At 41.1% G+C, this 12,750-nt stretch overlaps 1 protein-coding gene across 2 annotated transcripts in view; it reads right to left on the bottom strand.

Moving 5' to 3' along the window:
• Window positions 1-12,750, bottom strand: part of LOC110500634 (protein AF-9) — a 73,916-nt gene that overhangs the window by 23,534 nt on the left and 37,632 nt on the right. For both annotated transcript variants that reach the window (XM_036958097.1, XM_021578115.2), the window contains exons 3-5: window positions 1,384-1,466; window positions 929-1,072; window positions 34-72 (exon numbers count right to left, since the gene is read on the bottom strand). In XM_036958097.1, the coding sequence (XP_036813992.1) occupies window positions 34-72; window positions 929-1,072; window positions 1,384-1,466 (266 nt within the window). The remainder of the gene's footprint in view (window positions 1-33; window positions 73-928; window positions 1,073-1,383; window positions 1,467-12,750) is intronic.

The raw sequence follows: 12,750 nt of genomic DNA on the forward strand, positions 1-12,750 counted from the left end.
TTTGAAGAGAACACTAGTTCACATAAGTCTTACTTTAGAGTCTTCCAAACTTCTTTTGCTAGGATCCCGTTGCTGTGGACACACAAAAAGCATTTCAGTATACACACAGCAATCAGTTGTATTGGAGAAGGCCTCAAAACATCCAGTGGGCTGAAGAAATGTGACTGACAAACCAGTCTCTCAATTAAACCACATCACATTCAGTGTACATCTGTTGCCAATCTTATTCATTTCCTCTGAAAAGGCATCCAATCTACGTTAAGGTGCACGGTGTTGTGTGCACAGCCATAAAGCATCGGTGTGTTACTGGAATGAGCATGGCAGGAGGGCCTGCTAAAAATAAACACACACCCCTGATCATGTAAAGTCCATAAATTCCTGAAGATATTGTCCACTGAAATAAGAAATATATTCCAAAATGGACATTCCTATGTGGGCACACAAGGCTTTCTGGAGGGCACAGGGAAGATAGAATAAACGTGTGTATGAACAAAAAAGTATTTCATTCCAGTCATAAAACATGACAGAGTGGTTTGCCTGCCAACGGCTGACCTGATAAGCCCAGTTTCCTGCCAATGGCAGGTCTGATGTGTGACCGACATGGATGATACCTAGTTGCCAGCAAGGTCAAGGTTGTTTTTTAAAAGAGCTACTCATTGGTCTAAGTTCCATTCAACTTCTGAATTGACATTTAAATCGTTTACCTTTCCAGGTGGCGTTTAGCTCAATAGCGTTAAGCATGGATGGCCATACTGGATGTTCATGGCTTTGCTCCAGCCCGGGTCCTGATGATTACCTCAATCAGGTGTTCAAGCAGGGATGGAGCAAGCCTGTATATCCAGTATGGCTACCCATGCTTAAGGCTAACAGGACAAACACCTGCTATTGAGATATGTGTGTGTCCACCCCCCCTCCAGTCTTGTCGTACCCCGCCGGCTTTGAGCAGCTTCCTGCGGAACTCCTCCGTGGGGTTGTTGAAGGTGAGCTTCTCGCAGCGCAGGTGATTGACAGGCGGGTGGCCGTCCAGGTGTAGGAACAGGTCGTAGTCGAAGCGCACTTTCTTAGGTTCTTCCTGAGAGGTGCAGTGGGACATCCGTAGGAACAAAAGAAAGGAGAGAAGTCAGTTGCGTACTAAAGCCCAAAATGATAAACATTCATACAAAGGCAAAGTTGTTACCCATATGGAATTCATAAAGATCAACATCGGCACTGACCACATTAAAATGTGTGACATTTTTTCAAATGCTCAACATAGATTATTTAAAAACGACCAATGTGGGATGATCATGGTCACCAATGGCACATAAATCTGGTTAAACCGCATGTTCACAGCTTGGGATCGTTAGTAAGCAAATACGCGTCGAAACCTTGTTAAAAATGTACCTTATTTCTGAAGTAAACTTCAATGGGCAAGATGAAGCCTGCGTATCCAGACTCCTCCACTTTATAGGGTGGATCCTTACACACTGAAACGAAGGGGAGAAAAATCAGCTTTTCACTCAACGCAGGCGTCACTTGTAAAGGTGTGACGTGTCCTATGTAACAAATGCCAGTGTGTGCACAGAGTCCCTCAAGGATATAGAAAATATCTGGGGAGTTGTGTGTCTCCGTGTGCTTCTCACCGATCTTCCACTGTTTCTAATGCGTCTGTCAATAAAGCCTTGAATAAGAAAGGGAGTGATTCTCCCCTCTCCTTTAATAAAAAAAGGTAATGTGAATGTGACAACAGCACCAAGTCTCAAGGTAGCAGTTCATTTGCTAGCATGGCTCTAATATAATAGGTATTTTACCATGCATATTCATCAAGGCTACCTTAAGATTACAAACAGAAAGCCCTTTGTGTGTGTGTGTGTGTGCAAGACATTGGCACTAATGGGAATTGGAATCTGTTGCTGCCAGCCAACAGCACTTGAATATAACTCAACACTGCCAATGCCAAGACACTACATGAAATGCAGCGCTCTCTCATGGGATCTCATTATAAAACATGAAGACAATTTCCGCCAATAATCTGACGCAACGTCGATACCAGAAACCCTGGACTTATATTAGATACAAATACACATCCCAAAGACTTGGATCCACCCAGCAGCACACCACGACACACTTAGTTCCCATCAGGCTGATCAGGACAAACAACCTGCGCTTCAGGTCAGGTGACCCCCTCAGACACCTGTTTGAGGGGGTCTCAGGGGACATTGCAGCAAGACTGCCAGCTAGTCTGCATGTGCAGTCAATATGTATTTACTGATAGTAGTTTCTCTTCAATTCGCCTTTCAGCTGCTTTACTAACTTAATTTACATTTTTAGCTTTTGTTAGTCTTTACGGATTAGTATGAGCAGCATAACCATAGCCAGTACAGATTGATAAAGCACAAAGTAAATGTCCAATTGCACATTTCATCTCATTTGGAGGGGTAAGTACACTATTTTATTTAAATAGGCTAGTCAGTTAAGAACAAATTCTTATTTACAATGTCCAGCCTACCAAAAGGCCTCCTGCGGGGACGGGGCTGGGACATTTATAAAAAAAATAAAAAAATATAATAATAATAATAATAATAATAATAATAAATAATAATAATAATAATAATATAGGACAACACACACACACAACACGACAACACTGCATAAAGAGAGACCGAAGACAACACAGCATGGTAGCAACACAACAACATGGTAGCAACACAAAATGACAACATGGTACAAACATTATTGGGCACACACAACAGCAAAGGGCAAGAAGGTCGAGATAATGATAAATCCCACAAAGCAGCCACTGTCAGTAAGAGAGTGTCTATGATTGAGTCTTTGAATGAAGAGATTGAGATCAAACTGTCCAGATTGAGTGTTTGTTACAGCTCGTTCCAGTTGCTAGCTATAGCGAACTGAAAAGAGGAGCGACCCAGGGATGTGTGCACTTTGGGGACCTTTAACAGAATGTGACTGGCAGAACGGGTGCTGTAAGTGGAGGATGAGGGATGCAGTAGATCTCTCAGATAAGGGGGAGTGAAGCCTAAAAGGGTATTTATAAATAAGCATCAACCAGTGCGACGTGTATACAGAGATGACCAGTTTACAGAGGAGTATAGAGTGCAGTGATGTGTCCTATAAGGATAATTTGTGGCAAATCTGATGGCCGAATGGTAAAGAACATCTAACTGCTCGAGAGCAACCATACCTGCCAATCTATAAATTACGTCTCTGTAATCTAGCATGGGTAGGATGGTCATCTGAATCAGGGTTAGTTTGGCAGCTGGAGCGATTACAATAGAGGAAACCTACTCTAGATTTAACTTTAGCCTGCAGCTTTGATATGTGCTGAGAGAAGGACAGTGTACTGTCTAGCCATACTCCCTAGTACTTGTATTAGGTGACTACCTCAAGCTCTAAACCCTCAGAGGTAGTAAATCACACCTGTGGGTTGAGGGGCATTCTTCTTAACAAACCACATGACCTTTGTTTTGGAGGTGTTCAGAACAAGGTTAAGGGCAGAGAAAGCTTGTTGGACACTAGGAAATATTTTTTGTCGAGTTTAATCATCCGGGGAGGGACCAGCTGAGTACAAGACTATCCTCTGCATATAAATGGATTCCTATTGCCTGAGAAATGTTGAAGTAAATTGACAAGAGCATGGGGCCTAGGATTGGGGTACGCCCTTGGTGACAGGCAGTGGCTGAGACAGCAGATGTTCTGACTTCATACACTGCACTCGTTGAGAGCGATAGTTATCAAACCAGGCCAAAGAGACAGAGACATCAATACTCCTTAGCCTGCCCACAAGAATGGAATGGTCTACCGTCTCAAAAGCTTTGGCCAAGTTAATAAAAATAACAGCACAACATTGCTTAGAATCAAGGGCAATGGTGACATCATTGAGGACCATTAAGGTTGCAGTGACATCCATAACCTGAGCGGAAACCAGATTGCATACCAGAGAGAATATTATAGACATCAAGAAAACCAGTCAGTTGATTATTTTTTCAACACGTTTGATAAACTGGGCAAAAATAAAAAATAAGCCTATAACAGTTAGGATCAGGTTGATCTCCCCTTCAAAATAAAGGATGATCCATGGCTGCCTTCCAAGCAATGGGAACCTCCCCAAAGAGGAGAGACAGGTTAAAAACAGTCAGAGATAGTCTTGGTGATGATAGGGTCAGCAACTTTAAGAGCCTAAAGAGCCCAGATGTTTTTTAGGGTTAAAGTTTAAGGAGCTCCTTTAGCACCTCGGACTCAGTGACCGCCTGCAAGGAGAAACTTTGTAGAGGGGCAGGGGGAAAAGAGAGGAATCGGGGCTAATTGCATTAGAAGGGGTTGGAGATGAGGAAATGTTGGACAGGCAAGGCTGAGTCAAATAGGAATCCTGACTTAATGAAGTTGTGATTAAAGAGCTCAGCCATGTGCTTATTGTAAGTGACAATCACATCATCAACATTAAGGGACATGGGCAGCTGTGAGGGTTTATTCTCCAGGTCTTTAAGGGTTTTCCAGAACTTCTTGGGGTTAGACCCACAGAAAGAGAACTGCTCCTAAAAGTAACGGATAGCCTGAGTGCACTTATTTCTCATTTGCCTGAACGAGAACCAGTCAGTATGCGCGTGTGAGTATGCGTGTGCCGAGCCTTTTGCCAAAAACAATTATTCAGATGGAGTAACTCTGCAAGATCACAGTCGAACCAGGGGCTGAACCTGTTTTTAATTCTCATTTTCTTTATGGTGGCATGTTTGTTAACAAAACCACTGAAAATATCAAAAAAGAAGGTCCAAGCATCTTCATCATGCTGATTCTATACCATTTTACAGAGGTCAGTTCATGAAAGAAGGCTTGCTCATTAAAGTTTTTTAGCACATGTCTATGACAAAATCAGGACAGGAAGTTTCACTGAGCAGCCATTACGAACACAGGCTGTAAAACAGTGATCACTAAGGTCATTACAGGAAACAGACTATTACGCATCAGGATTACCCATCAGGATATAACGTTGAGGAGAGTAGTCTTTTCTGGGTGTTTGGAGCCATACCTTGTGGGATTGGTAATAATCTGAGAAAAAAATATTTAGGGTGTCCCATTGCTTTAGGACTTGGTCAGGTGGTTTAAGAATGTTTCAGTTTAGGTCACCTAGCAGGACAAATTCAGACTTCGTGTAAGGGGCCAGGAGAGAGCTTAGGGAAGGTAGGGTACAGGCCGGTGCTGATTGAGGACGATAGCAGCCAGCAACAGTCAACAAAGAGCTATTTGAAAGTTTAATGCTTAAACTTCTGGCTCCTACTTGAGACGCAGACGTCTCAAGTAGGCACCTGGAAATGCAAATGCGCTACGCTAAATGCTAAATGTACTCGTTAAAACTCAAACGTTCATTAAAATACACATGCAGGGTATTGAATTAAAGCTACACTCGTTGTGAATCTAGCCAACAAGTCAGATTTTTAAAATGCTTTTCGGCGAAAGCATGAGAAGCTATTATCTGATAGCATGCAACACCCCAAAATGCCTGAAGGCGACGTAAACAAAATAATTAGCGTAGCCGGCGCTACACAAAAACGCAGAAATAAAATATAAAACATTCATTACCTTTGATGATATTCTTTGTTGGCACTCCTATATGTCCCATAAACATCACAAATTGGTCTTTTTCCCGATTAAATCCGTCCACGAATGCCCAAAATATCCATTTGTATAGCCTGTCTGCATCAGGAAAAAAGATCTCTTCCAACACGCAACGTCATGTTTAAAAATTATATAAGTTGCCTATATTCTTTGACAAAACACTTCAACCTACTTTTATAACCCAACTTTAGGTATTTGTAAACGTTAATAAGCGATCAAATTGATCACTGGGCGATCTGTATTCAATAGCAGCTACACAAGAAAACAGTGTCCATTTTTCAATCTTCCAAAATCGATTGAGGTAGGCTGGATGGAATGACGGATCTATTGGTAATGTCTCAAATGATTTTTGTCAATGAAAATGACGTTTTTGGCGACATCGTGTGGAAGCTGTAGGAATTGCATCCGTCTCCATATTAAATTTGGTTTCCTTTAAACAATCCATGAAAGGGGTGCATGGATACTTTTTTCAGATTTCAGTGACCAGTTTTTCTTGCGCTTTTCGATGAAACACACGCTCTGTTATAGTCACAGCCGTGATTTAACCAGTTTTAGAAACTTCAGAGTGTTTTCTATCCACACATACTAATCATATGCATATACTATATTCCTGGCATGAGTAGCAGGACGCTGAAATGTTGCGCGATTTTTAACAGAATGTTCGAAAAAGGAGGGGGTAGGATAAAGAGGTTAAAACCAGCAAATCAAATTGTTTGGGGAAAGACTTTGTGGAGACAACCGAGCACTGAAGTTCCTTGGTAAAGTGCCACTCTCCCACCTTTGGAAGATCTGTCTTGCCGAAAAAGGTTATAAGCTGAAAGGGTTAACATCAGTATTCAAAAGGCTCTTCCTTAACCACGTCTCAGTAATGACCAACACATCTGGATTGGAGCTGTGAACCAACACTTAATTTGATCCATTTTAGGTAATAAGCTTCTAGTTTTAACGTGGAGAAAATCCAGGCTTTTACGAGAGCAGAAATCAGTGAAGCAGATCGAGCACAAGTCAGAATTGGAGATAGCAACGATAGATGGGCCAGGGTAAACATGAACATTTCCAGATATCATCAGCAGTAATACAATCAAGGGACATCAGAGGACAGGGAGAGCTCTGCAGTGTTGATTTGTTACATTTGAATGTGCATTAGATGGCGACAAGATCATATTGTACAGCAATTTCATCAGGTAACATGAATACAAAGCCGACGAGAGCTGGTTAGATTAGGATGGGAGGCCAAAAGTCTGTAACCAATAGAGTCAGAGTCCCGAGTGTGGGAACAAAGTCTGTCCCACGGTTGCGTAAACAAGAAAGTTCATAGTCAGCAAAGCATGCAGGAGTCATGAGGCAAATAGCAAAATGCACAAGAAAAAAAATATATACAGTGGATCCTCCTTTTAAAAAGTTGCGTCATACTGCGGCATAAGTATGCTCTCTAATTCTCTCTCTCTCTCTCTGAGGACCTGAGCCCTAGGACCATGTCTCAGGACTACCTGACATGATGACTCCTTGCTGTCCCCAGTCCACCTGGCCGTGCTGCTGCTCCAGTTTCAACTGTTCTGCCTGTGATTATTATTATTTGACCATGCTGGTAATTTATGAACATTTGAACATCTTGGCCATGTTCTGTTATAATCTCCACCCGGCACAGCCAGAAGAGGACTGGCCACCCCTCATAGACTGGTTCCTCTCTAGGTTTCTTCCTAGGTTTTGGCCTTTCTAGGGAGTTTTTCCTAGCCACCGTGCACCAGAGGGCATCTTTGAGAAGCATTTGATGGTATTCCGAATGGTCATTACCAGAGAATTTAAAACCTTTTTTGTAGTATACGGGACATAGTAAACGGGATTGATTAAGAAATTTGGCTTAATTCATTTGATTAATATTATTTTCAAGTCGGTGACGTCACTCGCTCTGAGACCTTGAAGTAGTTGTTCCCCATGCTCTGCATGGCTTTTGGGGAGCGATGGTTGTTCCCCATGCTCTGCATGGCTTTTGGGGAGCGATGGGTAACGATGCGTCGAGGGTGGCTGTTGTCTATATGTGCAGAGGGTCCCTGGTTCGAGCCCAGGTAGGGGTGAGGAAGAACAGAAGCAAAACTGTTACATGGGCACCATTTTAAATCAAGAGAATCTCCTCTTTGTAATTATGTAAGTCTGGACAGCGAGCTTGTTTTTTATCGATCGGTAGACCAGAAATAGTCACAAGTTAATTTTTTTCCCTACTTTTCTATTACGCAGACATAAGCACAGCTGACACCAGGAGGTGCGGATGTTTACTTTCTAAACAAGTATTTTTTCCCCAGTTTCGCCCGATAAACAGATTGCAGTGGTAAAATAAAAAGGGATATATTTTTAATGGAATTCTAAGCATCACTTCAGTCAAAACAGGCTATGCGAACGTTTGATTCCATTAATTTGCTATGGGCTCGCGCTAGTGTTCAGCGCTATAGATAGCCAGAGTGAATTTACAAAAGCACCCAAATGTCCATTGAGAAAGCACAACGACTATACCATTCAGCTAAGACTGACAAGAATAATCAAGTCAATAAACATTGGATAGTTAGATAACTATAGGCTAATATACTGGTAAGTTTGAGGTATAACTGCTAACGTTAGGTAGCATATCATTACAGCAGTATGTACCGGTATGTGGTTCGTAAGGACAGCGTAGCTAACAAATTGTCAGCCAACATAACGTTTAAGGTAACTTATTTGAAAAGTCATTACTTTATTACATTGAGTAGCAACCCAGTCTATAGTCTATAGTTCAGCTATTAGCTATTCTCCCCAACTTGCAACAAATCTAATTTCCCTTTTCCACGAGTCATTATTCTGCTGCTGACTGGCTTGCTTGTGGGCGTGCTGGCAGGATACGGCAGCATCTTTGGTTGTGCGTCAAGAATTCTGCATACAGTAGCACGTTTGTATGAAGGTGTGGTTATTCCAGGCAAATTGTTATATGCTATGGAGGTACATTTGTGTCTTTTTATCGAGAGCAAAAGCTTTTTTATTGTCAATCAAAACTAATTGTTCTGAAAGCAACTGTTTTCCGACAAAGGAAGTCATAGCAGACACTTACGAAGAAGGACTCTGGTAAGCAGCACTGGGCTGTACTGACGTATCCTGAAAATGACATCTGCTGCTTTAGATTGAACGGTCATCTCGCAGTTATTGTTTTCAAATCAATAAAAATAAAAAAAAAGCTGTTTTCTTTACTTTCAGAGAGCGAACTGACCAAGGGGTCGAAAATGTAGACATTGCCAGATGTTCACTGTCCGAGGAACAGGCCGTGGAAGCTTTATTGCTAGCAAGTGTCCATAAGCAGAAGTAACTGTGTTATTTTTCTCCATCTCTGCCTATCTTGTTGTACATGGAACCTGTCTCACATGCATTAATTAAAAAACCCTTAAAATGTCAGCTGCTAATTTTCAGATTTACACCACATAAACACAGCCATTTTCACTGGTCTATCTGTTGCTGCCAAGTCATGATTTCCCTGGGGGTTAGCCTTGCAATAACCAAGTGGTGAGACACATAGCCCTCTATATTTAAGTGTTTCAGGTACACTCCGATAGGTGTCTGCGTCACATACAGTATCTTCTATTGACATTATCTTCTATTGTTTGTCCTCAAGTGTCTGTTTTTCAGCATAAAGTACTATGTAGCCACTTTGTGTGTGTGGTCTCACCTGGTGTCCACACTCAGTCTCTCTTCACTTCATCCCTCTCCCCCTTCTCCCTAAATCCTCTAGATTTTATCAGCTGTTTTGGTGAACCCCTCCCACATCTGAACTGGCTGATCATAGGTGAGATGTCACTTGGTCGGGTCAACAGGAAGTATTACTAAAGAGATGCTTTACAATGAAATACAGACCGATGTAGTTGTCCCAGAGTTAATGATCCAAGGTCAGTTTTGCATTTCACCTCCTGATTTAAGATGACTAACCATGTTACAATAAAAAAAAAACAGGGCATAATCATGCTCTCTCTCGTCTGCAGGTATGTTTTGGTGTGAGAGAGAGGAAGCCAGTCCCGTCATCGCCACCTCAGCCGCTCAACTTCTTTGGGATAGGGGGCAGCATTTTCACTTTTGGATGAATAGCGTGGCCAGAGTGAACTGCCTCCTACTCAGTTCCCGATGCTAATATATGCATATTATTATTAGTATTGGGATAGAAAACACTGAAGTTTCTAAAACTGTTTGAATGATGTCTGAGTATAACAGAACTCATATGGCAGGCAAAAACCTGAGAAAAAAATCCAAACAGGAAGTGGGAAATCTGAGGTTTGTAGTTTTGAACTCACCCCTATCGAATACACAGTGGGATTTGGGATATTTTGCACTTCTTAATGCTTCCACTAGATGTCAACCGTCTTTAGAAAGTTGTTTCAGGCTGCTCCTGTGAAGGGGGGCCAGATGGGAGCTGTTTGATTAACCTGTTAGAGCTCTAGGGGCGCTATTTCATTTTTGGATAAAAAACGTTCCCGTTTTAAGCGCGATATTTTGTCACGAAAAGATGCTCGACTATGCATATTCTTGACAGTTTTGGAAAGAAAACACTGAAGTTTCAGAATCTGCAAAGATTTTGTCTGTAAGTGCCCCAGAACTCATTCTACAGGCGAAACCAAGATGATGCATCACCCAGGAATTAGCAGAATTTCTGAAGCTCTGTTTTCCATTCTCTCCTTATATGGCTGTGATTGCGCAACGAATGAGCCTACACTTTCTGTCGTTCGCCCAAGGTCTTAGCAGCATTGTGACGTATTTGTAGGCATATCATTGGAAGATTGACCATAAGAGACTACATTTTCCAAGTGTCCGCCTGGTGTCCTGCGTCGAATTCGGTGCGCAATTGCCAGCTGCTTCTACTTTACCATTTGATTCAGGGGAGAAAGCATGTGTCCAAGAACGATGTATCAATGAAGAGATATGTGAAAAACACCTTGATGATTGATTCTAAACAACGTTTGCCATGTTTTCAGTCGATATTATGGAGTTAATTTGGAAAAAAGTTTGCGTTTTGAGGACTGAATTTATGGATTTTTTTTGGTAGCCAAATGTGATGTATAAAACGGAGCTATTTCTAATACACAAGGAATCTTTTTGGAAAAACTGAGCATCTGCTATCTAACTGAGAGTATCCTCATTGAAAACATCAGAAGTTCTTCAAAGGTAAATGATTTTATTTGAAGGCTTTTATGTTTTTGTTAATGTTGCGTGCTGGATGCTAACGCTAATGCTAATGCTAAATGCTAACGCGAAATGCTAACTCTAGCTAGCTACTTTTACACAAATGATTGTTTTCCTATGGTTGAGAAGCATATTTTGAAAATCTGAGATGACAGTGTTGTTTACAAAAGGCTAAGCTTGAGAGATGGCATATTTATTTCATTTCATTTGCGATTTTCATAAATAGTTAACGTTGTGTTATGCTAATGAGCTTGCTGATAGATTTACACAATCCTGGATACAGGGGTTTTTTCATAGCTAAACGTGACGCAGAAAACGGAGCGATTTGTCCTAAACAAATAATCTTTCAGGAAAAACTGAACATTTGCTATCTGAGAGTCTCCTCATTGAAAACATCTGAAGTTCTTCAAAGGTAAATGATTTTTTTGAATGCTTTTCTGTTTTTTTGTGTAAATGTTGCCAGCTGAATGCTAATGCTAAATGCTACGTTAGCCATCAATACTGTTACACAAATGCTTGTTTTGCAATGGTTGAGAAGCATATTTTGAAAATCTGAGATGACAGTGTTGTTAACAAAAGGCTAAGCTTGAGAGCTAGCATATTTATTTCATTTCATTTGCGATTTTCATGAATAGTTAACGTTGCGTTATGGTAATGAGCTTGAGTCTGTATTCACGATCCCGGATCCGGGATGGGGAGATCAGAAAGGTTAAGGGGTCTTCCAGCAGCCTCGTTCTTAGTCACGCTCTCACACATGAGCGGTATCTCATTCCATTGCTTTTCTCCAAACAATGGAATTCTCTGGTTGGAATATTATTGAACATTTATGATAAAAACATCCTAAAGATTGATTCTATACTTAGTTTGACAAATTTCTTTGACCTGTAATACAACTTTTTGTCCGACTGGACCTGAACGCGATTTTGGATTTGTTCAGCAATCACCCTAACAAAAGAAGCTATTGGACATAAATGGACATTATCGAACAAAATAAGCATTTATTGTGGAACTGCGATTCCTGGGAGTGCATTCTGATGATCATCAAAGGTAAGTGAATATTTATAATGCTATTTATGAATAATGTTGACTACCCAACATGGCGGATATTTCTCTGGCTGGTTTGGGCTTGGAGCGCTGTTCTCAGATTATGCTTTTTCCGTAAAGTGTTTTTTTTAAATCTGACACAGCGGTTGCATTAAGGAGAAGTGTATCTAAAGTTCCATGAATAACACTTGAATTTCCATCAACATGTATAATGTGTATTTCTGTGAATTCATGTGGCTCTCTGCAATATCACTGCATGTTTTGGAACTACTGAAAGTAATATGAACTTTACCGAACAAAAACACACATGTATTGTGTAACATGAAGTCCTATGAGTGTCATCTGATGAAGATCAAAGGTTAGTGATACATTTTATCTCCATTTGTGCTTTTTGTGACTCCTCTTTGGCTGGAAAAATAGCAGGGTTTTTCTGTGAGTTGGTGGTGACCTAACAATCGTTTGTGGAGCTTTCGCTGTAAAGAATTTTTGAAATCAGACACTGTGGCTGGATTAACGAGAATTTTATCTTTAAAACGGTGCCTAATACTTGTATGTTTGAGAAATTTGATTTATGAGATTTCTGTGGATTTGTATTTGGCGCCCTGCAATTTCATTGGCTGTTGGCGAGGGGTTCCGCTAGCGGAACGGGGTTCCCAGTTGGCCCGAAGGTTAGGAGACACCGCAATTGTGATGAACTGAGAGAATATTAGGGTAGCACTAATTCATGAACCATATGCTGTCTGTCGCTGTTCTTACCTCTTTCCTACCCCTCTCTCCCCATCTCGTCTTTCTTCCTCGTTTTATAATGTACACCATAGAGGTCGACCGATTAATCGGAATGGCCGATTAATTAGGGCCGATTTCATGTTAACAGTCGGAAATCTGTATTTTTGGACACCGATTTGGTCA

This window comes from Oncorhynchus mykiss, chromosome 21 (assembly GCF_013265735.2).
Source record: "Oncorhynchus mykiss isolate Arlee chromosome 21, USDA_OmykA_1.1, whole genome shotgun sequence".
Taxonomy (NCBI): Eukaryota; Metazoa; Chordata; class Actinopteri; order Salmoniformes; family Salmonidae; genus Oncorhynchus; species Oncorhynchus mykiss.